This window comes from Dendropsophus ebraccatus, chromosome 14 (assembly GCF_027789765.1).
Source record: "Dendropsophus ebraccatus isolate aDenEbr1 chromosome 14, aDenEbr1.pat, whole genome shotgun sequence".
In the NCBI taxonomy this organism is placed as follows: Eukaryota; Metazoa; Chordata; class Amphibia; order Anura; family Hylidae; genus Dendropsophus; species Dendropsophus ebraccatus.
Genome location: NC_091467.1, coordinates 42,496,923 through 42,524,344, shown reverse-complemented (window position 1 = coordinate 42,524,344; position 27,422 = coordinate 42,496,923). Strand labels below are relative to the sequence as shown.

Sequence of the window (27,422 nt, the reverse complement as noted above, 5' to 3'; positions counted from 1 at the left end):
AGCCTCCTGGCCACCTCCAACAACTGCAAACAGTCCGCAAGTAATTCCCAAATGAGGACACCTCTTTAAAGTCCAAAAAGGGAAAGAAAATGAATAAAATATTTTACACAAACTATGAATATAATCGTAGCCTTACATCTACCATTTTCTCCTACTTTTCATGATTCAGCTCAGTTGTACAGTCCGTCTGGTGACACTCAATGCACATGCATGTGCTGCAAGAGTTATTCTATGAAGGACATTTTTAGGAGCAAATAAATATTTGTCAGATGGCACATGTATTGTAGGAGAATATTGTTATACAGTAAGTGGGTTTATGCTCACGTATCTTTGAATTATTCTCTTCATTATTGCCAGTAGATATAAATAGTTATACAGACTATATTAATCTCTATGGAGACACAAGGGAACGTTATCCATTAGTATGCTATCCAAAGCATAAGTGGTTTGAAAAAGGGCAAGGTTTTCTTGTATAGACCCAGTTTTTGATGTGTATACTGAAATAAATATTTTTAGAAACAGTGAATCTGATTAAAGGCTTCAGTTTTATAATGTGTTTAATGTGTGCACTGACAGCTGATTTCCCATAGACATTAAAGATATGTCCAAAGTTTTTAACTGTTGGGGTCTCCGTGTTCACACTCCAACCGATCAGTTGATCAAGCACGGAAAGGCGCACACTGCTGCATTCTGTCCCCCTTGCTCTTCTTCCGGCTTATTCTTGGGATTATTTGGGGTCTAAACCCTCAGACCCGAACCAATAAAAACTTTTGATATGTCTCCATGACTTTCTATACCTATTTTACAGGTTGAAAATGTTTCTAATAAGGACAGTAAGTAAAGTGAAGACAACTAGTGATCAAGAATAATCAGAGAGTCCTGTAGATACTCCAACTACTGGAGTGGTATTGTCAGGTTAGGACCACACTTTCATTGTGTGCCATAAAAATACTATATTAAAAATCCACAATTAATAATAATTCATCTGCTCTTGAGAATGGAGTATTATTGTTGATGAGGTCTTCTGCTCATGATTATTTAGAGCTGCAGATAAGTATAGTGTAGGTAGAGGTACTGATTCTCACTGAAGAGACCTATCTATGTATGGATTATTTTTACGTATTATTTTCAGCCAAATTAGCTGTCATCCACAAGAAATAAGACTTACACTAGCCTCCAAATGAACAGTTCCCCATGTGTAGATAACTGTTTTACTTATCAGAATCCCATTGAGGAGACTCTGGTTTGTGAGAGCAATTTGTTATTTTTGGAGAAACTCTAACTCGAGCAGCTGAGCCTAAAAATATATAGTCCTGGAGCTACACAGGGTTGTATAGTAGAAGGCTACTAAATTTTAAATAGGATTGATTTTGTTCAGACACCTTTAAATACAGAAGTGTCTCTTTAATGACATACTGTATCCCAGAATGGTTCACAGCTTAATCCTTAATCCTCACACGTGAACAGTACATGCTCGGAAATCTGTCTTGAACTTTTTGTGTGCACGTGAAACCGATTCCTTTGGAACAACATCAATTCATGTGCGGCAATAAGGGAAGCTATATAGAAATGATTTTATCATTTCCCACCAGTGAGTCAGTGAAGGGGCTCTGCCAATGTAACAAAGAGCCTCCGCTCGGCTTTAATCACTTGAGTTGCTCTGATCACTTGTCGGGATACTTAATCCGGCCTCACTCTTCTATTACAGCAGGCTGATTGGCGGTTTGATTCTAGGGACAGGGTAAGGAGATTAAGCCAGTCAATCGCCTCTGGTGAGCATGTGATCTCATCTTACCAACCTTGGATGTAGCAGGCTAGGATTAAAAGATTTGCTTTTGCAATTTGTTAAAATAAGGATGGACGTGGCTCAGGTGACTGCATAATAAATTGCTTCATGGAAAACAACTAGAAATAGTGAACAGTGAAAAAATATCTTGAGGAGAACAAGGTGAAATAGGAGCTGGTCTCCTTGCACCATTCTCAAAGCTGAGAGGTTGTTGTCTCATTTGTGGGACTCTAAAAGCATCGTCCAGTTCATCTTTTCTCAATGGTTGTTGTCATTTTCACGTAACAGTTCATCCACAACATTAACAATGTTGTAAATGGTAAATCTACACATGGCCGATCCACATCTGTCAAAAATCAGCAGCAAAATCTTGGATATCTTAGTCTCAAATGCAAACATTTAGGACATCTATATGATAATCCATCAGTGTCTGTCTGGCTGGGTGCCGACATCATGCACCTTCACAGATCAGTTCGGCAAAGCCCTTGCGGTTGGGAGTGTCAGAATCCCACCATTAAGACATTGATGGTCTTTCTTGAGTATAGTCTATCTATGTAAAAAGCGTGAAAAACCCCTTTAAAGAGGACAGATTAAAACGAATTACCTATTATAGTAACCATTGAGGGTCCATCCACTGGAACCCCTTCCGATCACAAAGATAGAAGTCACTTGTTCCCTGGGTGTACTGAGGGTCATTGAGCATGCTTGGGTTCAACTCCTTTCACACTCTATAGGATGTCCTAAGAAAAGAGAGCACTGTAGTTGGCTATAGACGGTCCTATAGACCAGTGCTTTTCAATTCCAGTCCTCCTAGCCCACCAACAGGTCATGCTTTAAGTATATCCCATCCAAGGAACACCTGTGATAATACCTGATGCATAGTTATATGACCTTGGAAGTACTAAGAAAAACATGACCTGTTGGTGGGCCATGAGGACTGGAATTGAGAAGCACTCCGATAGACAGTGAATAGATAAGTAATTACTTCTCCTTACATACAACTACATTATTAAGTACCGTATATTCAAAATATAGTGCTATTGTCCTGCTTAGCAAACAAGTGACTGCACTTTTGTATTGTCTTCTTATAACCGTGCTCTTACACCCATAGCTGAATAAACTATAGATGCTGGGACCCGGTTATAACCTGTACAGCTACATCAACATTACAGCTACTTCTGTTTTCTGTAACCTCATTTTCCATGTATCCCAAAATCTAACATGTTCCATTTTGTCTTTGAACAAATGAGCAGGATGAAAAATACTGGGCAAGGCGTAAAAAGAACAATATGGCTGCCAAGAGATCAAGAGATGCACGCAGACTAAAAGAGAACCAGATTGCCATCCGAGCTTCATTCCTCGAGAAGGAGAATTCTGCCTTACGGCTGGAGGTTGCTGACCTCCGGAAAGAGCTGGGCAAATGCAAAAACATTTTGGCAAAGTATGAAGCCCGTCATGGGCCTGTGTAAGGGCCTGACTGGTTATGGAGAAATATGGACACCTTCATTCCTGCCGAGTAGCACTAAACACATACCAACCTACTTCTGTCATCAGCACTTTACTGGAAGAAGAAAAAGACTTGCAATGTCTCTTTTTTACCATTATTATTATTATTTTTTTTTTTCATTTCTATGTTTCGGTCTTATCACTTTCCATACTACAAAGCGCTTTATACAAGAGTATGGTTTACCTTGACTATGTCAATACCTGCTGTAGCAAATGTTTTTCCATCATCTGCTCTGGACATAAACTTTGGTGACATCCATACATCGTGGAGCAAAAAAATCGGATTCAAATCATATAGACTACTTCACAAGACATTTCCCATCTTAGATTTTACTTCCTTGCCATAATTCCCAGATGTCTTTGAGTCAGCAATGAATCTGCATTCATGTAATGTTCATGTTTTCCCTTCCTATGTATTAAGGTTGTTTAATGATGATATTCACTATACCATTTATTTCCACTATTCCCTTTTTATATTCTAATTGCCCTACTGGTCAAACTAAGAGAAAGTCTTAAAACTTAAAGAAGCTTACACTTATTGTTATATTTCCCATATTCCAATATGCCTGAGCCATAACCTTAACCATTGATATACTGTACATAGAATAAATGATCACCTGTAAACAGTATTGCGCACATGTCTAAAAAACCTGTTGTGTTTAGGAGCCCCAATGGGAAATGCAAACCCAAGCCACTGTCTTACTGCATAGTAGGCAAAATTTTCTCAAGATGATGATCCTCATCATAGTACACAACGTCTTACAACAACATCCGTTATTATACAAATGATGGCCGTCATTATGAAATAACAGGCGTCAATTTCCTTGCAGCACTGCCACGGAGCATATTATCTATTACATTGTATAAACCAATAAGTAGTCCATTAATTTCAAATTCAAATTTTCTCTTTTCCCTTCCCCGGCAATGTAATTTATCTTGCATATTCTGAAATGCTCTTATAAGCATAAACTACAGTAGTTCATTCATAAAAAAAAAAAATAGGTTACAGCTGTATTTTCCACCTCTCCGCCTTCCACAAAGCCTTTTTTCATATTGCATTTCACAATAATACTTGTTTGTACAGTTTTCACTTTTGTAACAAACTCTTTGATTTTAGTGTTTTCAGATTCTTTGTAATTTTTTTTTTGTGCGATGTCATTTGAAATCTGGTAGCTGTGAAATGACCATGACTTGCCGAAGCTTATTTTTTATGGCATTGGAAAGAAAAGCAAACTCGTGCCCTGCGTCTTGTGAGCTTATGTTTTATGGTAGAGTTTACTGTTTATAATATGTCATTATTATAATATTATAGTCATATAATAAGACTCCTTTACGGGATTATATTATTTTTCAGAAATGTGATTGGCTTTAGATACAGAGCCTATAAAATTGCTAGAAAGTTACATCATTCTTAGCCCTTTGGGAGGATCCTTTGTCATGGGAAAGGTTTAACTTGCACACTTCCTTTCCGCATGGTAGGGGCTAATTTGCACAGGGCTCTTGGGATGGGAAAGAAAGCTGTCCTCATGTATTTCTCTCCTTCAAGGGGGTATTGTACTGGTATGGTGCCATAGACCTATTCCAGTAGAATGGCCTGGCTATTGGGCCCTTCTCTTCTATATACTGCCTAGTCTATGAATTTTTACAAACCATTGTCTTCAGAGACAATACAAACTAGGAAAATTCTTCATGTTGTTTTTTTTTTTTGTTGTTATACTCTATGTATATGCCAGGTTTCAGTTTGCTTTTTTTGTTGTTGAAAGAATGAATGTAAAAGAGGCATGTAATATAAGGAAGGTCATGGTGTTGTCTTATACTGTGGTTCATCTAAATAATTTGGTGTTTTTCAACGGATCTTTGTATGATTTATATTATATATATATATTCAAAAGGTACAGGTTAAAGTTAAAATGTTTTGAAGTATTTTTCACAATGGCTTCTACAGATGTGGTATGAAAGACATCTTTTACACTGGAGATAAACATAAAAATAAGTCCGAATTAGTAGAAAGTACAATTTCAAGTACATAAACCTGAGTTTACAGGGGAAACATAGACTGTTTTTCACAGGAAACAGCGCCACTGTTTTACATTGGCTGTGTCCGGTATTGCAACTCATTCTCATAACAAGATTTCATGGAGTTATTACTCGAGGCAGCTTAAAGAATGTCAAAGGTAACAGAAAGTAAAGCAAGTCAGTTTAGACTGAGGGACGTATAAGTTAATATGAAATAATGTGTATGTTTACAATAAATGGGTTTTGAACGGCATTATCCAAATTATTTTGTGTGCCATAGGACGACATGGCCTGATAACAGATCCTCTTTATTGTACACAGAAACCAATGGTTGTTTCCCAAAAAGGCAAATGGAAGTAACGTTAATGAAAGTATGGGTCTTGTTTTAATACCAATGCTTTGTGTACCTGACTTCTGTACAGACTGGGACATATTAGTCTATTTATCCGATAAATCTATTAATATACGGCTTATGACTCCTGTGCACTATTATCTTTTTCTAATGTCCCTTATATAGTGCCAAATACAATGCTGCCAGTCACAGTGTGGAATAATGCACACTGGCATGCTGCATATTCATATGTTGCAGTCCAGTTGTTATTATGATTTCAGCAGACTGTATATGGAGCAATATACAGTATATGTGCAAGTGATCATAAAAAAAGTTTAATGAGTTTCACGCATACGGCTTTATTATCTTGCGTTGACCTAACTTCTGGTACTATATACAATGTGCAATGCTTGAGACAATCAAACCATGTTAAGAAACACCTAAAATTGCTTCAATCTAGACAATCTGAACTTTTCAACTTTCCAAAGCAAATTAGATATGAAAACTGAGCTCTGATTGGCTGATATGGATGTTCTTCCTGTTGGTATACCCAAGACCAATCTTTTTGCGTTTAAGGGCCCACTCACACATACAGGATCTTTGATGTCGCAGATTTGAAGATACAGATTTTATGGAGCAGATATCAATGTAACTAACTGGAACACAACAAAAACTCAAATGCTGCAGATCCTGTTATGTGTGAATGGACCCTGAGGCTATGTTCAAACATTGCATTTCCGCCAGTCTTTTTTTAACCAAAATCAGGAATGGAACTGACAGGGCAAAATTATAATGGAAAGATTTTCATGGCTTCTGTGTTTTCAACCCACTCCCAACTTTGGTTGAAAAAAAAGACTGACCAGAAGACTATGGGGGACATTTATTAAGTCCGGCGTTTTTTACGCCGGACTTATAAATGTCCCCGCATCTCCGGCTCTACAGAGATTTATGTAGAGGCGGACTGCCGAAAACCTACGCGACCTGAAAGGTGGAGTAGGTTTTCGGCGTATCTTTTGTTGTAAAAAATGATAAATCCTGCGGACTCTGAGTCCGCGCCCCCAGTTCCGCCCCCTCCCCGGCGTACCTGGTGGAAAGGGGCGATTTGCGAATATTTTATTCGCAAATGGCCGTTTTGCGAATAAAATATTCGCAAATTGCCCATTTCCGCCGAAAAATACGCATTTTGGGGATGATATATGTCGCCCTATGTGTGAACATAACCTAAAACGTACAATTGATTATCCAGTAGTTGGCCACTTCAGGTTACAGAACATCCATTAAGACACCCCTAAACAGATAGCTAACATGAGATTTTCTAACTCCTGAATGACATGTTATACATGTATGAAGGGTGCATACTCAGGAGTCAGGAGCTGCCTGTGCTTCATACACGATATAGACCCAATTTATGTCAGCGCCGGGCATTAACTCCCTAGATTTACTAGTTAATAGCAACTGCAGCATCTAGGCAAGTAGATGATGCGATTGCAGGGTGTTATTCAGTTATCATAACAGCCAGTGGCCATCAGAAGGTCTGCCATGCTAGATCTCCTATTACATTATCAGGATGACAGTACACTGCAATACATAGGTATTGCAGTGTACTATAGAAGTAAATGATTGCATGTGTTATTCTCCTAGGAGGACCACAAGTGTGATAAAAAAAAAAGTTTAGTACAATTTTGCATCCAGATCATAAGATTCAGATCATAAGATACCATTTTAAATGTCAAATGATTTGTTATTGGATGGATACATTTCACTTTAGAACCTTTAATGTTTTGCAAGCATTGTACTGCATTTGTCAAAGCTCCAATGTCTGCTTTATTATATGTTCTGCTTATGTTTTACAGTATACGATTAGTTTAAAGCTGGCACACTGCAATGTTTTAGCGATTGATAGGTTAAAGGAAAAGCAAGGCATAGGTAGAAACTGCTTTTTCTATAGATAACCAGCAGCACCTTCAACTCAGATGCAGATCTATGAACAGGTATATGCCATATTGGTCATAGATGTAAGTAAAGTTATACTCAGTGTCAGGAAGCAGCACCCAGAGGGTACGCAACCTGCAGAACACAGAACCCTTTTTTTTATTTTATTTTATTGTTTTTTGCTATGTATATAGGTCTTTAAAGATCTCTCAGCTTTGACTTATGTACTGTATTGGAACTTTACTAGAAAAATTCTTATTTATTTTTTAAAAATATTCCATACATAGACTATAACAGTGCTATGAGCCAGTTCATTAAGTGAATAATAAAATTTTCTATTTTTCTATGAAATGTTATTAGTAACACAAGGTTTCTGAGAGTTTTATGGAATAAGCTGCTATGCTAGTTTGTATATAATGACATTTCAATTTTAGAGTAATAGAAATCCTTTCTTAAACTGTACAGGAATATTGGCGTTTAAGAGATCAACCATTGTATACTACAGACAACACCATCAATTCTCACTGTTTACCAATAAATGTATTTTTATGTTATGTCATGGAATTCTTTTGATTAGATTGTTGGCACCAATCATTCCCTTTGTTTATTTGTAAGGTATAATAAACTTTTAAAGCTGTTTACCTCTAATGTATTTATTTGCGTCTTCTTAACCCCTTAGGGACCAAGCCTGTTTGGGCCTTAATGACCAGGCTCATTTTTCAAAATCTGACCAGTCTCACTTTATGCGCTTATAGCTCAGTGATGCTTTAACGTATGCTAGCGATTCTGAGATAGTTTTTTTCGTAACATATAGTACTTTATGTTAGTGGCAAAATTTGGCCACTGTCTTGTGTGTTTTTTGTGAAAAACATCAAAATATAATGAAAAATTAAAAAATTTTGCACTTTACGAACTTTGAAATTCTTTGCTTCTAAAAAAAAAGTCACATGACAAAAATTAGTAAGTAAGTCACATTATCAATATGTCCTCTTTATTCTGGCTTCATTTTGTAAACATATTTCACTTTTTTAGGGTGTTACAGGGCTTAGAAATGTTTTAGCAAATTATCAAATTTTCATGAAATTTCCAAAACTGATTTTTTTAGGGACCAGTTATTTTTTTAAGTTGATTTAGGAGGCTTGTATACTGGAAACCCCAATAAGTGACCCCATTTTGGAAACTAGACACCTTAAAGAATTAATCTATGTGTATAATAAGCATTTTAACCCTACAGGGGCTGGAGGAAAGTATTCACAATTAGGCCGGAAAAAATAGAAAATAGAAATTTTCCAATAATATATTTGTTAAGATTAAAGTATCTCATTTTCATAATAAACATGAGAGAAAATGCACCCCAGCGGGGCTCAGAAGGGATGGAGCACCTATTAGCATTTCCAGTTCAGATTTTGCTGAAGAAGTTTTTGAGCGCCAGGTGCGTTTGCAGAGCCCCTGTAGTGTCAGCAAAATAGAACCCCCCCCAAAAGTCACCCCATTTTGGAAAGTACACCCCTCAAAGAATACATCTTGGGGTGTGGTGACCATTTTGACCCCACAGGTATTAGAGGAGAGTATTCAAAAGAAGACAGTAAAAATGAAAAAATAGAATTTTTCCAATAATATGTTTGTTTAGTTTGAAATTTCTCAATTTCACGAGAACCAGGGGAGAAAACTCACCCCAATATATGTAACGCAGGTTCTCCTGAGTAGAACGGTACCCCATATGTGGGCATAAACCACTGTGTGGGCACACAGCGGGGCTCAGAAGGGAAGGAGCGCCAATTAGCATTTCCAGTTAAGATTTTGCTGAAGAAGTTTCTGAGCGCCAGGTGCGTTTGCAGAGCCCCTGTAGTGTCAGCAGAATAACCCCCCCTCCAAAAGTCACCCCATTTAGGAAAGTGCACCCCTCAAAGAATACATCTTGTTGTGTGGTGACCATTTTGACCCCACAGGTATTAGAGGAAAGTATTCAAAAGAAGACAGTAAAAATGAAAAAATAGAATTTTTCCAATAACATGTTTGTTTAGTTTGAAATGTCTCAATTTCACGAGGAACAGGGGAGAAAACTCACCCCAATATATGTAACGCAGGTTCTCCTGAGTAGAACGGTACCCCATATGTGGGCATAAACGACTGTGTGGGCACATAGCGGGCCTCAGAAGCAAGGAAGCGCCAATTAGCATTTTCAGTGCATGATTTTTCTGAAGAAGTTTCTGAGAGCCAGGTGCGTTTGCAGTGCCCCTGTAATGTCTACAGAATAGAATCCCCCCAAAAGTCACCCCATTTTGGAAAGTACACCCCTCAAGGAATTCATCTTGGGGTGTGGTGAGCATTTTGACCCCACAGATATTGGAGGAAAGTATTCAAAACTAGACCGTAAAAATGAAAAAAATTAAATTTTTCCAATAACATGTTTGTTTAGTTTGAAATTTCTCAATTTCACTAGGAACAGGGGAGAAAAAGCACCCCAAAATTTGTAACGGAGGTTCTCCTGAGTACAATGGTACCCCATATGTGGGCATAAACCACTGTATGGGCACACAGCAGGTCTCAGAAGAGAAGGAGTGTCATTTTAGTTACAGGCAATATGTGGGTGTTTACTGGTTATCTGGGAGGGTAATGGACAATCTCGGGGTGTTTACTGGCTATCTGAGGTGGCAACAGGCAATCTGGTGGGGTTATGGGCAATCTGGGGTGGTTACAAGCAGTCTGTGCCAATCTGGGGTGGTTACGGTCAATCTGGGGTGGTCACGGGCAATCTGGGGTGGTTACGGGCAATCTGGAGGTGTTTACTGGCTGTATGGGGTGGTGATGGGCAATCTGGGGGTGTTCACTAGCTATCTGGGGTGGTGACGGGCAATCTGGTGGTGTTCACTGACTATCTGGGGTTGCAACGGGCAATCTGGGGTGGTGACGGGCAATCTGGGGTGGTGTCGGGCAATCTGGGGTGATTGCGAGCAATCTGGGGTGGTTACAGGCAAATTGGGGTAGTTACAGGCAGTCTGTGGCAATCTGGGGTGGTTACGGGCAATCTGTGGTGGTTACGGGCTGTCTGGAATGGTTATGGGCTATCTGGGGGGGATACGGGCAATCTGGGGAGATTACAGGCAATCTGGGGAGATTACGGGCAATCTGGGGAGATTACGGGCAATCTGGGGTGGTGACGGGCAATCTGGGGTGGTGACGGGCAATCTGGGGTGGTGACGGGCAATCTGGGGTGGTGACGGGCTGTCTGGGATGGTTATGGGCTGTCTAGGATGGTTATGGGCTATCTGGGGTGGATACGGGCAATCTAAGGGAGATTACGGACAATCTGGGGAGATTACAGGCAATCTAGGGTGGTTACAGGCAATCTGGGGTGGTGACGGGCAATCTGGGGAGATTACGGACAATCTGGGGAGATTACATGCAATCTGGGGTAGTGACGGGCAATCTGGGGTGGTTACAGGTAATCTGGGGTGGTTACAGGTAATCTGGGGTGGTTACAAGTAATCCGGGGTGGTTACAAGTAATCCAGGGTGGTTACGGGTAATCCAGGGCACTTGACTTTGGTGACAGGCATAAAAAAGTGCCGGCACCATTTGGAACAAGCGATCAGTGGTATATAGTATATACCGCTGATCACTTGTACTGGGACCACACCGGGTGGTCACCGATCATTGCTTCATGCTCTCCGCCACCTCCGGTGGTGGAGAGAATGAAGCTTTGATCATTTTTAGGAATCCATCACTGTGAACAGTGTCTGTTTACAGAGATGGCGGCGGCCTTCTTGGATCAGATGGCCGCCCTGGGAGGGGAGGGTCAGTGACCAGGTCACTAGGGTTAATTCTGGGGACAGGGGGGGGACATGTTCTCATCTCCTCTCATCGTGAGAAGAGATGAAAGCGTTCAGCTCCACTGGCAATGTCCGTTACCGATGGCCGCGGTTAGGCTAGGTTCACACTGCGTTTTCAGCATCCGTTTAACGGATCCGTTTTTTTTAACGTCCAGAAAAATAGGGTCAGCAACGTTTTTTGGTCCGTTTTGGTCCGCCAAAAAAAACGGATCCGTTTTTTTTTATAATGGAAGTCAATGGAAAAACGGATGCACACAAATGAATCCGTTTTTTGCAATCCGTTTTTCATGCGTTTTTTGAAAAAAACGGATGCGTTAAACGGATGCTGAAAACGCAGTGTGAACCTAGCCTTATACTGATAATAACGGCGATCGCTGGTGAGGGGACTTGCCGGGACTGACCCCACACTCTGCCCCAACCCCTCAGCTACCTCCGATAGCTGAGAGGAGAGGGCTGTGGGCATTACTGACGCCGCTGCACTATTCTGCACCATCGCCATAAAGAGCTGATGGCAGCAGAATAGAGCCCATTAGTGATCGCCGTAAAAATCCGGATCGGCGGTCACTAATAACATAATACATGTATTCTCTGGGTTACTACGGTTACGGCAATACCACATTTGTATAGGGTTTTTTTTACTATTATCACTTTGGCGCAATAGAAACTATCTTCCTAGCAAAAACCCACAAAAACTGTTGCCGCATTGCAAGATCCATAGCGTTCTCATCTTTTGCAAGACAGAGGTGGTTTTAGGCTTATTTTTTGCGAGAAGATCTGTAGTTTCTATTGATACCAAGTTTTATATGTATATGACTTTTTGATCTCTTTTATGATGTATTTTCTAAAGTGGATTGATAAAATACAGCTATTCTGGTACTGTTTTTTTATTTTTTTTTACAGCGTGTGTCGTGCGATATAATTATTGATATAGTTTTATAGATTGGGTCGTTACGAACGTAACGATACCAAATATGTATAGGATTTGTGTTTTTGATCACTTTTATGTCATGTTTTATTAGGTATAGGGAATGTAATGCATCTTTATTATTGGGGGGGGGCTCTGTTGTGTTTGGTGCACATTTTTTTTCACTTTTTTTACTTTTACACTAGTGTACATTACTGTACACTATTGTAAAATACTTAGATCACTGATACAATACATTGCAGTACCTGATGTACTGCAGTGTATTGTATCATGCCTCATGCTGACAGGCAATAGCCACGGCCACCCCTGTCAGCATGAGGCATCTCCATGGAGACCCCGGGGACTTTCATTAGGACCCCGGGATCACCATGGAGACATCGGAGAACCGGACGGCGCCGCGGGACATCGCAATCGCGTCATGGTTTGACAGCGGCATTTAACGGGTTAAACTGCCCGGAGCGGAGAATCCTCCGCTCCGGGCAGTTACAGGAGGGTGTCAGCAGTCACACTGACTGCTGATCACCCGCTCTGCAGCCGCCACCAGGCGGCTATTCGTTCCGATGCGTACGCCGTTAAAAGGCGTACGCATCGGAATAAAGCCCAGTAGTGACCGCCATTAAAAGGCAGCATGGCGGTCACTAAGGGGTTAAAATTGTTGTTTATTATAGAGCACCATTAGTTCCATGTACAGTCATGGCCAAACGTTTTGAGAATGATACAAATATTAATTTTTTACAAAGTCTACTGCTTCAGTTTTTAAAATGGCAATTTGCATATACTTCAGAATGTTATAAAGAGTGATCAGCTTAACAGCAATTACTTGCAAAGTCAATACTTGCCTAGAAAATGAACTTTATCCCCCAAAACACATTTCAACATCATTGCAGCCCTGCCTTAAAAGGACCAGCTAAGGACCTGCTCCATTAACACAGGTGTGGGTGTTGATGAGGACAGGGCTGGAGATCAATCTGTCATGATTAAGTAAGAATGACACCACTGAACACTTAAAAAGGAGGCTGGTGCTTGGCATCATTGTTTTTCTTCTGTTAACCATGGTTATCTCTAAAGAAACATGTGCAGTCATCATTGCACTGCACAAAAATGGCCTAACAGGGAAGAGTATCACAGCTAGAAAGATTGCACCTCAGTCAACAATCTATCACATCATCAAGAACTTTAAGGAGAGAGGTTCCATTGTTGCCAAAAAGGCTCCAGGGCGCCCAAGAAAGACCAGCAAGCGCCAGGACCGTCTCTTAAAAGTGTTTCAGCTGCAGGATCGGGCTACCAGCAGTGCAGAGCTTGCTCAGGAATGGCAGCAGGCAGGTGTGCATCTGCACGCACTGTGAGGCGGAGACTCTTGGAGCAAGGCCTGGTCTCAAGGAGGGCAGCAAAGAAGCCACTTGTCTCCAGAAAAAACATCAGGGACAGACTGATATTCTGCAAAAGGTACAGGGAATGGAAAGCTGAGGACTGGAGTAAAGTCATTTTCTCTGATGAATCCCCTTTACGATTGTTTGGGACATCTGGAAAACAGCTTATTCGGAGAAGACGAGGTGAGCGATACCACCAGTCTTGTCTCATGCCAACTGTAAAGCATCCTGAAGCCATTCATGTGTGGGGTTGCTTCTCAGCCAAGGGAGTCGGCTCTCTCACAGTCTTGCCTAAAAACACAGCCATGAATAAAGAATGGTATCAGAATGTCCTCTAAAAGCAACTTCTCCCAACCGTCCAAGAGCAGTTTGGCGATCAACAATGCCTTTTCCAGCATGATGGAGCACCTTGCCATAAAGCAAAGGTGATAACTGAATGGCTCAAAGAACAAAACATAGAGATTTTGGGTCCATGGCCTGGAAACTCCCCAGATCTTAATCACATTGAGAACTTGTGGTCAATCATTTAGAGACAGGTGGACAAACAAAAAACAACAAATTCTGACAAAATGCAAGCCTTGATTGTGCAAGAATGGACTGCTATCAGTCAGGATTTGGTCCAGAAGTTGATTGAGAAGAAGGGTCAACACTGCAAACACTCATTCTGTCAATATAAGCTTTAGTTACTCATAATATGATTGCAATTATATTTCTGTAAGTGATAAAAACATCTGACAAACACACATAAAAACCAGAGGGCAGCAGATCATATGAAAATATAATATTTGTGTCATTCTCAAAACTTTTGGCCATGATTGTATTATCCCCTTAAAGATCCATGACGTACCGGTACTCCTTGGGAGCCTGTCACATAAGGACCTGTGCCATATGATATGCCATTAAAGGGGTTGTCCAGTGGAAAAAAAAAATCTTTTAAATCAACTGGTGTCAGAAAGTTATATAGATTTGTAATTTTCTTCTATTTAAAAATCTCATTCAGAATTCAAAAACAGTGCTCTCTGCTGCCACCTCTGTCCATGTCAGGAACTGTCTATAGCAGTAGCAAATCCCCATAGAAAACCTCTCCTGCTCTGGACAGTTCCTGTCTCGACCAGAGATGTCAGCAGAGAGTACTGTGTCTAAAACAACACTTCCTGCAGGACATACAGAAGCTGATATCTAAGGGAAGACTTGAAATTTTTAAATAGAAGTAAATTACAAATCTATATAACTTTCTGACACCAGTTGATTTGAAAGATTTTTTTTTTTTGGTGGATGACCCCTTTAAGTCCAGGGTCTCTATGAAGCGAGCTCAGGAGCTAACCTTGCTTCATGGAGGGTGGGAATAGGCCTCTTATCAGCAACTGGGTCCCCACCGTTAATGACAGGCAGTAGCAATCGCACTGCTGCTCATCATTAACACCTTAAATGCCACTAATCATGACAATAAAAACAAGAGAACATGATGCAAAAATTACACCCCAACCAGCCCTGTAAGTGGAAAAATAAAAGCGCTATGGCTCTTAGAAGGCGGAGAGGAACATTGCCCTAATTTGCCCAGACATCCGTGCATCAATGGGCTCGGTCATGAAGGGGTTAAACAATTGTGGTGATCAAATTATATTATTAACCCTAAAATCTTCCAGTTTTCATTTTGGCCTCTAGGCTAAAAAAGGACCTGTAGTAAAGAAAAAAAAAAATAGAGAAGGAAAAAGGACATTATTATCATTAAAGTGATACTGTCACCCCCCCACACACTTTACTCTATGTGTGGTTCGCCACACCATCTACAAGCTTAGATGCTGACTGAACAATCCATAGAAAAAGAGGTGCTATAAAAAGAAATCATTTGGCTCCTATCTGCCCAGTTGTAGGCTTATTCAGCCCAGGAGAGGCCATTGCTCATGTGAAAATGCTAGAGTAGGGACCCTGTCTCGAGGACGCCTTAAAGTGGCAACATGGTACACTCTGATAAAATAGTTTGCTAAGATCCTCACTTTTTAATATCTACAGAGAAGGTGTTTACCATGTGTACGCTGGGAGGAGTATATACGGTAAGCCCTTGCACCTGTTGGTTGCTGTTGCACCTTCTGGTTTTTTTTGTCTGTACTTAAGCCACGAGCAGCAAAGAACCTGCAGTGTGAACAGAGTCATAGATGTGCTGCCAATTTTTTCTTCTTTTTTCTGTTGAATGTGTGTGTGTGTGTGTGTGGGGGGGGGCTACCTCCTGTTGGCCTGCACTCCACCCATGTCCCAGGGTGCTATAAAAAGAGATCATTTGGCTCCTATCTGCCCAGTTGTAGGCTTATTCAGCCCAGGAGAGGCCATTGCTAGTGTGAAAATGCTAGAGTAGGGACCCTGTCTCGAGGACGCGACATGGCGACATGGTACACTCTGTTTGATCAAATAGTTTGCTAAGATCCTCACTTTTTAATATCTACAGAGCAGGTGTTTACCGTGTATACGCTGGGAGGAGTATATATGGTGAGCCCCTGCACCTGTCGGTTGCTGTTGCACCTTTTTTTTTTTTTTTTCGGCTGAACAATTCATATATACCTTTATGAAACATCTTCCTATTTATACCTTTGGGTTCATACTGCATTTTTGGTGTCCGTTTAAGGCATCCATTTGATGGTTGGGGAAACATTTCTTTGCATCCATTTGGATCCAGTTTTCCATTGACTTTTTTTTTTTTAATAATGGATCAAAAAAGATTTTTAGTGTACACAAAAACGTGGTTGACCCTAACCACATATATATTTTTTTTATATAATGCAAGTCACGCAAATGCATCTATTTTTTCATCAGTTTTTTTTATCCATTAAAAATATCCGTAAAATGGAGAGCAAAAACACAGTGTGAAACCAGCCTTGGTGTGGGTCAATGGATGCTAAGCCCTGACTTAGTAACACTATCCAACAATAATAAAAGCACACAGGAAAACTGGGGATGAGAGTCTTAGTTTAAAGGGGTTAGTCAGTGCTAAAAAACATGGCCAATTTCTGTCAGAGAGTACACGACTCTTGTCTCCAGTTCAGGTGTGGTTTGCAATAAAGCTCTATTAACTTCAATGGAACTGAGCAGCAAAACCCCACCCAAGCTGGAGACAAGAGTAAGGCTGTTTCTGGAAGAAAGTGGCCATGTTTTTGTAGCGCTGGATAACCCCTTTACATAACAGAGGGCACTCTGGGTACACATCTTGTTGCCATTACTTAATACACCCTTCCATTCCTGAGACATGAATGGCCCTGCAACCCCAATGTCACAGGACCAAACCCAAAGGGCCCCCCAAAACCCAGCAGGCACCACCGGCGGAGAAATCTGCCACCAAACAACACCAGTGTGAATATGATCTTGTACTCACCATAGCTCCTGCAGGTAGAATGGGAAAGATAGGAGGTACTTAACATGTGTGCACAGGTGCCTCCTGCTAATTTGGGTCATGTTGGTCTTACAAAGGGGAGTGCCAACTGCTCAGAAAAGAGAGAAAAGTAAAATACGACATGGAGAGAAAGAAGCTGTTGCACATCACATCTATGGCCGACACTAATGCCTCTCGGCTCTATTTAAAAACCAACACCAGGATGTTGGTATATAATTTGATCAAACCATATTGCCCCATGTACCACATGCCGGTCTCCTGGTTCACATGGGTCCCTACACTAACTCCACAGTCGGTCAGCCACCGCCAACCCCGCAAAGCGTGCAAAAGCTTCCTGCAGTAAAGGCCAATGTAGGGCCAAAAATGCTAGGTAAACCTGGCCTAATACACCCAAATCTCTCTAAGACAAGCTCACATTAAATACTGCACAGACTTATTGCAACGTACTGTACATTTTTCCTATGAAAAAGATTAATTGACCTGGGAAACCACATGTGCTCCGACTTATATAAGGTATGTTTTCCAGGAGAAAGATAGGTATAATCTTTACTGAGTCCTTAATAAACCCCAAAGTTATATGCTGTTGCTAAAACTATTTATTACCATCATAAATGTATCACACATAAATTTAGTATGTGCTTTTTCATTTTCTGTTATATATTGTATTCTGTATATTTGCTTAGGTAAAGGAGAGGGGGTTATTACTGTCATGTGTGAGGTGGTAAAACAGCTGCATTGACTTTAACCAAGAAAACACACACCGTATACGCAGCGTATTTACTGCTGCTATACGCAGCAAATACGCAACAAATACGCAGCAGATTAGATCTAAATAACTGAACACAGCATCAAATCTGCTGCAGATCTGCTGCGTATCTACGTATACGGTGTGTGTGTTTGTACCCTAACTTTGTATAGGAAGATTTGCACCCTGCAGAGTTGCGGGGAATAGCGGGAGTACTGAGGAGTAGGTGAGCAGGCCGCTGGTGCAGGAGTATGGGTGCCACTGAGGAAGGGTGCCGGGGGTGATTCAGGCCAGCAGGGGTGATCCCCTTTGAAGAGATGGCCAGCAGCAGTAAAGGAGAGCAGGGTCGGCCTTCAGATGATAGAAGAGCTGTGCTTGGGGGGGGGGGGGATGCAGCATAGGGGATTTACCTTATTATGAGGGGAATCCCCAGGGTACTGCCCTGGGCCAGCGGCCCCCAGCACAGCTCCCTTATGAGTCGCCAGCTCCCCCTTCTTCCCGCTACTGCTGCCAGCTGGCCCCGCAATGTGGATCACTCCTGCTGGCCTGAAGCCCCCCGGCACCCTTCCTCAGCAGCACCCATGCTCCTGCTGTGGCCTCGCTCAGTGGCGTAGCTGCAAGGGTCGCATCGGTCGCCGCTGCGACCCGGCCCGCCATGAAAGGGGACCCGCGAGCCCACTGCAGTCTCTTGTGACCGCAAGCATTGTTTTTGGTCACAAGAGTCCGGCTCTTACTGTCCCCGGCTGATGGGCGGCTGCCGGGGGTGTCCCGTCCTATCCCCGGCAGCTCATGCATCAGAGAGCTCCCTGTGGCTCTGACTTCCGGTGCACGGGGAGCTCTCTGATGCGCGCGCTGCCGGGGACAGACCAGGAGAGAGGCTCGACGGGGGAATGGATGGCAGGTGAGTTGTGCTGTGTTTTTTTTAGAGTTGGCCCATCTATAAGAAGGGGGAGTGGCTGCCTCTACTTGGTCGTGCATTCCACCTATCCCACCCAGGTGGTGCAATTATTTTTGCAGGTATAAGACGGATCTTGCATGCCCAGAGCATAGGCATATTACACGCCATGGAGAGGCCATAGTACAGTGTAGGGTCGTAGGGTCTGCCCCGATATGAGGCCACCTTATTGTGGTGGGGTAGTTTACACTGTTTGCAAATAGTAACCAAGAGCCCCATTATTTTTGTGGAAGTTTTTTTTTTTTGCAGTTGGGGGGGCTGCTTTTAACTATTTTCATGTCACCTCGCAGATACAGCATGGAGCATTGGCAGCAGGCAACTGAGGGAGTAGGTGAGTGGGGCCGCCATTCTTATTTCTGTGTATTTCGTTCCTTCATGGGATGCTTAAACGAAAAATACAAAAATTAGAACAAAAATGTAATAGCTTTATGCTAAACACATATACATACTCTATGAAGCTGTAATGGGGGAATGCTGATAATTGCAGGTTTTCCCGCTTCATTTTTATATGTGTTTTGTATAAAGCTATTACATTTTTTCATTCTAATTTTGGAAAATTTTGTTTAAGCATCTCATAAGGGAATGAAATACAGAGAAATAAGAACAAATTTTTTTTAGAGCTTTGTACTCTATGAAGTTAGCAGTACATTGGCAGCCGATCTATCTAACTGTAATTCATTTTAACTGTTATACTTCCACCTACTGATAAAAATCTTACAAGAATTACAATTAGATACTTTTCACACGTTGCCTTGGCGCATTGAATTAAAATTTTTACGCGTCATGGATCATGTTTATCCCTGACATACCCCTGTCCCATGACATACCTGGTAAATCATGGCGGCGTGAGGGGAGTTCAGAGAACGGCGCCGCTCCCGGCTGGTATCTGCAGCCAGGGAGCGCCTCTATTAGTATCTGACAAACCTGATAGCTGCATTTAAATGCTGTGCTCCGCACGTCCGTGGTGCCTAGTGGGGGGGCTCCATTCTTCTGCTCAGGCATCAGCGTAGCAATGGCGCTGATCAAGGCTCGGCAATACATTGCTCTGGTCTGCAGCAGACCAGGGCAATGTATCACCGATCTCACTGATCATTGCTGTGTATATACAGGGGGCCTGGGGGACTTCTAGTTAAAGTAAAAGATAAAGTAAAAATGTTTTTGTTTTTTTTATATAAAATCCCCTCCCTTAATATAAGTACAAATCACCCCCCTTTTCCCATTTTATAAATAAATAAAAAACAAACAAACATATTTGGTATCAGCATGTGCGTAATTGCCCGAACTAATAAATTATCTCATTCCTGATCTCACACGGTAAATGGCAAAAGCGCCAAAAAATTCCAAAGTGCAAAATTGCGCATTTTTGGTTGCATCAAATCCAGAAAAAATGTAATAAAAAGTGATCAAAAAGGCGCATATCCGCAAACAGGATACCGATAGAAAGTACAGATCATGGCGCAAAAAATGACAAAAAATAAAAGCGTTATAAGGATGGGAATAGAGCAATTTTAAACACATTTCATTTTTTTAAAAAGGTTTTAATTTTTTAAAAGCCAACATATAAAATAAAAGTCATACAAGTTACATATGGTTGTAATCGTACTCAAGTGAGGAACATAGATAACATGTCAGTTTTACCATAGGGTGAACAGCGTAAACATGAAACTCACTGAAATGAAAACATATTCGTTTTTTTTAAAAAATTGACAGCACAAATGATTTTTTTCCGGTTTCGCAGCATATTTTATGAAAAAATAAATATATGCCTGTCAATGCAAAGTACAATTGGTGTCGCAAAAAATAAGGGCTCATGTGGGTCTCTAGGTGAAAAAATGCAAGTGCTATGGCCTAAACATAAAGTGGAAAAAACAAAAACGCACAAATGAAAATTGGCTTTGACCTTAAGGGGTTAAAGTGGCTACATCTGTATACTAGCCTTTGACTGGGTTCTGTTGAGAGAGGAGAAATTTGCCAAGACAGCTAAGGAGCTGTGCCAAATCCAGTTGTGAAAAGAAATAACCGCTATCTTTGCTACAGAACTTTGGGCCCCCTCATTCAGTAACCATGACAGTGATGGCGGCCATCTATCTAAAGGAGACCCAGATCAGTACCTGGGACCGATATTGGGCCTGGGATTGTTTAGTTAGGGCTATTGTCTGTGACAAGCCACAATATTTTGTGTAATAAGCATCACAGCTGTGGGACATTGGAACCAATGCTTTGTCTGTGTTACCAGCTCACAGCATTATTGACCATTTGTCTTGTTATACTGGTATTTGTGGTTTGGGAAAAGTGTAAATAGTTGTAAGCCGCTGTGCTACACCAACACCCATAAGACGGACCCCCACATAATTGTTTCTGTTTATTAATGGGATAACTTTCTATATGGCGGTCGGCCTATGCGAGCCAGCTAGTAGGTAAAAGTACTGTGTGTGTATTCATACATATTTACGAATGACACGCTGTGTAAGACAGGGGCCTCAGCTTCATCAAACTTCTTTTGATATACACAATTGCGTGTTTAAGTAAAGTGCAGTTTTGGAAAACTGGTTTTGGAGTCGCTTTCCTCGTTTGTGACTTTGCTGTATCCTGGGGAGCCAACCCCGGTGCACGGCTTACAAATGCACTACCTTTAAAGTTGGCACAGGATACATGTGTATGTTTTAGGGTCCCTTCACACGTCTGTGTCAGTTTTTACTGTCACAAAATCCTGATCAGAAGGCCCCTTAGGAGACTTCAGGAAACCATCAGGATTTCCTGACAGTAATCAGTTTTTACGTTCAGGAAATTATCAGTGTCTTCAGTATTTCCTCACCATAGATTCTATGGGTACATCCACTCAGCAAATTGTGATGAAAATAGGATAGGTTCTGTAATTTCCTGACCCATTATCCTGAACAGACACCCTTCAGGAAAATTCCTGAAGGGTGTCAGTGTTAAATGCAACCCTATGGGTCAGGAAATCTTGATAAGAAAAACGGACAGATTTTCTGAAGTGTGAAGGGGGCCCACAACCAGCCCAAAGGCTCACACTGCAGTACACTAAAGTAACATTTTCTATGCATAATCTCCCCAGATAACCATCATGGTGAGAAGTTAACACAGAATTATATCCCCATTGCCCACTAAGTAGTAGTGCAAAGAGGATCAATTTTTGGAGCTAATATGGAAAAGGATTAGAGATGAGCAAACCAGGTTAGAGTTCGAGTCCATCTGAACCCGAACGTTCTGCATTTGATTAGCGGGGGCTGCTGAACTTGGATAAAGCTCTAAGGTTGTCTGGAAAACATGGATGCAGCCAATGACTATATCCATGTTTTCCACATAGCCTTAGGGCTTTATCCAACTTCAGCAGCCACCGCTATTCAAATGCCGAAATTCGGTTTGGATGGACTCGAGCATGCTCCAGGTTCGCTCATCTCTAAAATAGATACTATAGTCTGGAATATCCTCATTGCCATTTTGCCGCTCTGCTGGCAGGTTTGCTGGTAGCCAAAGGCCAGTGGATCCATCTTTCCAACACACTTCACAGTGAGACAGAGCAAGCTGCTGGACTGTTCTCTCTATACAGATAATTCAAGTAGGAGAGAACCCTGTGTCTTCCTCTTCTCTGCTATTTTATGGCCCCTATTTTCTCTCCCCTGAACGATCTACAGTAAAACACACACTTTGCTCAATGGTATAGTGCTGCATTACCACCTATTGCTCAAAAAAAAATAAAACCACTCTGCCAACAATCTTACTTAACTGTACACGGCCTATGTACAATACTCTAGCACCATCTGCTGGTCAATAGTGGATACTACATGCCTCCATATATTCTAGCTGCAGTGAATATACCATAGTGTTTCCTGGATATTTATAAGGACTAGACATTAACTACAAGGCTTGTTTGCATGGCTGCCATCTAACTGTAACTGGTCCTAAGCCTCTATGTGACGCACTCCTGCCGCTCTATGCAATAGGAGTATTTGTGAAGTGAGCCCCCACTGGGCTTTCTTAACCCTACTGCCCCATGGCACACTTTAGAACTTTCACTCCCCGTTATATTTGGTACACGTCCTCAGACTCTCCCTTAATGTCAAACAGGAAGTGAAACAAACATAACACAGGACCCCAGAACTTTTTTTTGCTACTCAGCCACCTGCTCCCTTCCTTTTTGGACCTGACACACCCTTTTCCCAGTTCACACAAGATCTTGCATAACTATTATATTGGCAATATGTCTACTACCTATTTTTACATGTGCCTAAATGCTTTATATGATTTGCTTTATGTTTTATGTAACCTCTGCTAAGGGCCGTTTTAATACACTGGTAGGCCTGGTGCAAAGCCCTCAACCAGTGTTATCAGAATCAGTGTTCCACACACAGTATAATACCCTGAGAGTGCCCCCACACTGTATTAAGAGCCCCAATACATATGGTAGTTATCGTATAACACTATTCCCAGCATACAGTGATTACATATTGCCTCAAATTTGCTTTTAAGAAAACAGAAAGAGATCGCCAATGATACCTTTACATAACTTGATAGACATGTGTCTTTTTTCAACCGTATTAACTATGTAATACTGCCACACCATGACCACTATCACTACAACCCTATAACAGAGTGCAGTTACATCCAGTAATTCACAGGGGGTGTCTTCTCTTATCAGAGTCTGTCACTTTTTCTCTTTCTACCCATCCAGCCTGGGCCAACTTGAAGTCTTCCCCCCGCTCTGAATCCTCTCTCCAGAATCTGCCAGAGAAACATTTCAGGCTCCAACACATACAGTAGTATAGATCCCTGTGTGCTCCCCCAGTAGTATATAAACCCCCTGTCTGCTCCCCCAGTAGCATATAGACCCCCTGTGTGCTACCCCCAGTAGCATATAGGCCCCCTGTGTGCTGTCCTTGGTAGTATATAGACCTCCCGTGTGCTGCCCCCAGTAGTATATAGACCCCTTTTGTGCTCCCCCAGTAGTATATAGACCCCATTGTGCTGCCCCCAGTAGTACATATGTGGTGCACTGCTGTGAGGCTCGACCGGTTACGTGCTAGGTGGTACTGTGTGACGCCACTACTGTGGTGGTTGATCGAAGTATAGCTCAGCCAGATGTACTGTCGTGACGCCAGTGCCAAGTGGGCACACAGGTATGGAAGCACACCTGCTTTTAGTTTAGGGTGGTGAGCTATACCCTTTCCCTTGTGGTTGGTGACCTGCCGGGCTGTGAGGGGGTCCCTTGGGTGCTTATCACCGTAGTCCAGAGTGGAGTTGTGACCCACCCGGACTATTGGTACCACCACCCACAGAAAGGGGAGATGACCCAAGGATGGTGCAATTACTGTGTCTATGATTAAGTAATAATCTCTGAGTCCTGTTACAATAAATAAACTCTTCTTTACTTTAGGAATACTTGGTACAGTAGTATACAGTAGACTTGCGACTTGACAATATATTTTGGACTTGACTGACAAGACTTGTGCTGAGAGCTTGAGAGGTAGAATAGCCGTGCTGGCTTGGTTGCGTGTAGTAGTATATAGAACACCTGTGTGCTGCCCCTAGCAGTGTATAGGCCCCTTGTGTGCTCCCCCAGTTATATATAGACTCTTGTGTGCTCCCCCACTTGTATATACATCCCCCGGTGTCCAGCTGAAGCGGGCAGTGATAGGTCCCTGGCTGGTTGCCAGGACTTGTCTTCTGTTGCTGACGTCACAAAGTAAAACTGTCACTTTGTATGGCAATAGTTTAAAGTGACACTGTATCCTGTGATTATGTTCACAGCAGCAGCCACAACAGTGGCAACAGTGTAAACACCAGTGGGACCAAGGTATGGCTTCTCTGCTACTGAATCTTCTCTCCCCCTATCTCGCTGACAGCAGCGTCCCGGGTGCCCCAAGTTTTAAAACTTGTTTACTAACAAAAAAAAAAAAAAAAAAGTCCTGTCCTCCCGAACAGAAGTAGATCTACAATGTACTGCAGCACTGTTGCGGCTGCTGCTGTGAACATCACCTATGTAATCACAGGCGACAGTATCACTTATACGATACAGGTATCAGTATAGCACTAACGTGCAGCAACCTCAGATAGACATGCATATGACTTTGCGTCAAAGGGTTAATGCAGCAGCATACTGTAATATCTTGTATTTTTGCTTAATGTAAGTACTTATAGAGTAGTTTTGTTAAAGGTTCACACTTTCTTTTAATAAATATCAACAGTGACACCTGCTGGTCACAGGAATGCATACTACTAACTCATCGTGTGAAATTCTAACAGATTTCTGAGAGGCTTTAGAGTTCTCAGTAAAAGCGAGAAAAACAAGTGAAAGTAATAAAATGTACTTGTAAGTGTAAGAAATGGAGCATTTCCATAATATGCTGCTAAAGCATCAGTATGACCCAAAAAGGACAAAACAGTTTCCACACATTTACATATTTAAGTTTTTCATTTATGTTTTGGTGTGCACCCCAGTAATATTCTAGTGGGGTCTTCTTAGGTTGGACCTGGGGTTTACAACAAAGCAGTCACAGTTAGGGTTCGCGCACGCCACAGAATTTCCACAAAGGCTTCAAGCGTATGATGATATTTGATATTTGCTGGCTAATTCTGCGTCCCATTCTGATTTATTATGCTTTACGCCTGCAAACACGTGTAAGTCATGGCAAAAAATCGACAGGAGCAAGTGCAGGTCTTGCTGAATTTACTTATGGTGTGTTTACACTGAGAGATTTATCTGACAGATTATTGAAGCCAAAGCCAGGAATGGATTCAATAAGAAATGAGATCTCAGTCTTCCCTTTATGACCTGTTCTTTGTTTATAGTCTGGATGGAGAATGACAGAGTGGCGCGGCTGTATCATTCAAACAGTTTCCCTGCCCTGTATCAACATCATGCCGGGTGGGGAAAAGTCCATCAGAGGGCTTCCCTGTCTGTACGGCCTGTAATTTACAGGATGTGGGAATAATCCCTTGGAACACTCATTCCCCTATAGCCATAAAAAAGGGCCAGGGATCAGCTGACAGGCGAGCACATGCTCACTTGTTTGCTGACTGGATCTTCTGGGCGGCCATATACATTATTGTTATCGGTTGCACATCGTCCTGTATACTGTATATAGGGGCTGTGCTGCTGATAGTAATGTATGTAAATGGCTGCACTAGCAATACAGCAACCTGGCTGCATATGACTGCATAATGGGCCATGTAGAAGGGGCACTATACTAATATAGGTCCTATACTGGGAACATCTATCACTTCTCTTACTATATCAATATAGGTCCTGTACTGGGAACGTCTATCACTTCTCTTACTATACTAATATAGGTCCTGTACTGGGAACGTCTATCACTTCTCTTACTATACTAATATACTGTAGGTCCTATACTGGGAACATCTATCACTTCTCTTACTATACTAATATAGGTCCTATACTGGGAACGTCTATCACTTCTCTTACTATACTAATATAGGTCCTGTACTGGGAACGTCTATCACTTCTCTTACTATACTAATATAGGTCCTGTACTGGGAACGTCTATCACTTCTCTTACTATACTAATATAGGTCCTGTACTGGGAACGTCTATCACTTCTCTTACTATACTAATATAGGTCCTATACTGGGAACATCTATCACTTCTCTTACTATATCAATATAGGTCCTGTACTGGGAACGTCTATCACTTCTCTTACTATACTAATATAGGTCCTGTACTGGGAACGTCTATCACTTCTCTTACTATACTAATATACTGTAGGTCCTATACTGGGAACATCTATCACTTCTCTTACTATACTAATATAGGTCCTATACTGGGAACGTCTATCACTTCTCTTACTATACTAATATAGGTCCTGTACTGGGAACGTCTATCACTTCTCTTACTATACTAATATAGGTCCTGTACTGGGAACGTCTATCACTTCTCTTACTATACTAATATAGGTCCTGTACTGGGAACGTCTATCACTTCTCTTACTATACTAATATAGGTCCTATACTGGGAACATCTATCACTTCTCTTACTATACTAATATAGGTCCTGTACTGGGAACGTCTATCGCTTCTCTTACTATACTAATATAGGTCCTGTACTGGGAACGTCTATCGCTTCTCTTACTATACTAATATAGGTCCTGTACTGGGAACGTCTATCACTTCTCTTACTATACGAATATAGGTCCTGTACTCGGAATATCTGTTACTTCTCCGTCTCCTTCAGTTTCTCCTTATCAGACACTTATTTATTGCAGCAAAAGAAGAAGCTGCTCATCCCCCTCCTTACTCACATCCCGAGCCCTGACACTGCTGTCTCCCCAGTGACACCCCCCCCCAAAAAAAAAGATATAAAGGAGAGCAGGACTTAAGACCCTATTCCACAGCCGACTGAGAGGAGCAATTGAGCGATATTAGTGCTCATTTACTCCTCGTTCCCCGCTCACAGCCGCCGATAAGCTACGCGGCAGCAGCGAGCAGGTGAGTCCTGGGGGTGCAGCGGGGCTGCCCCGGTGATCGCTGAGTCGTTTGTCTTTCAACATGTATGAAAGACAAACGACGCAACGATCAGCCGACATAAACGATGTCAGCTGATCGTTGTCTTCTATTCCACGAGACGATTATCGGCCATAACGGCTGATAATCGTTCCGTGGAATAG

At 41.8% G+C, this 27,422-nt stretch overlaps 1 protein-coding gene across 2 annotated transcripts in view; it reads left to right on the top strand.

Annotated features, from left to right (window-relative positions):
• HLF (HLF transcription factor, PAR bZIP family member) overlaps positions 1-8,212 on the top strand; it is a 33,175-nt gene extending 24,963 nt beyond the window's left edge. The window contains exon 4 of one of the 2 annotated variants that reach the window (XM_069952131.1): positions 3,040-8,212. In XM_069952131.1, the coding sequence (XP_069808232.1) occupies positions 3,040-3,255 (216 nt within the window). In that variant the 3' untranslated portion in view covers positions 3,256-8,212. Of the gene's footprint in view, positions 1-3,036 lie in introns of both variants that reach the window. The other variant, XM_069952130.1, reaches the window with a different exon arrangement.
• The last annotated feature ends 19,210 nt before the right edge of the window (positions 8,213-27,422 follow it).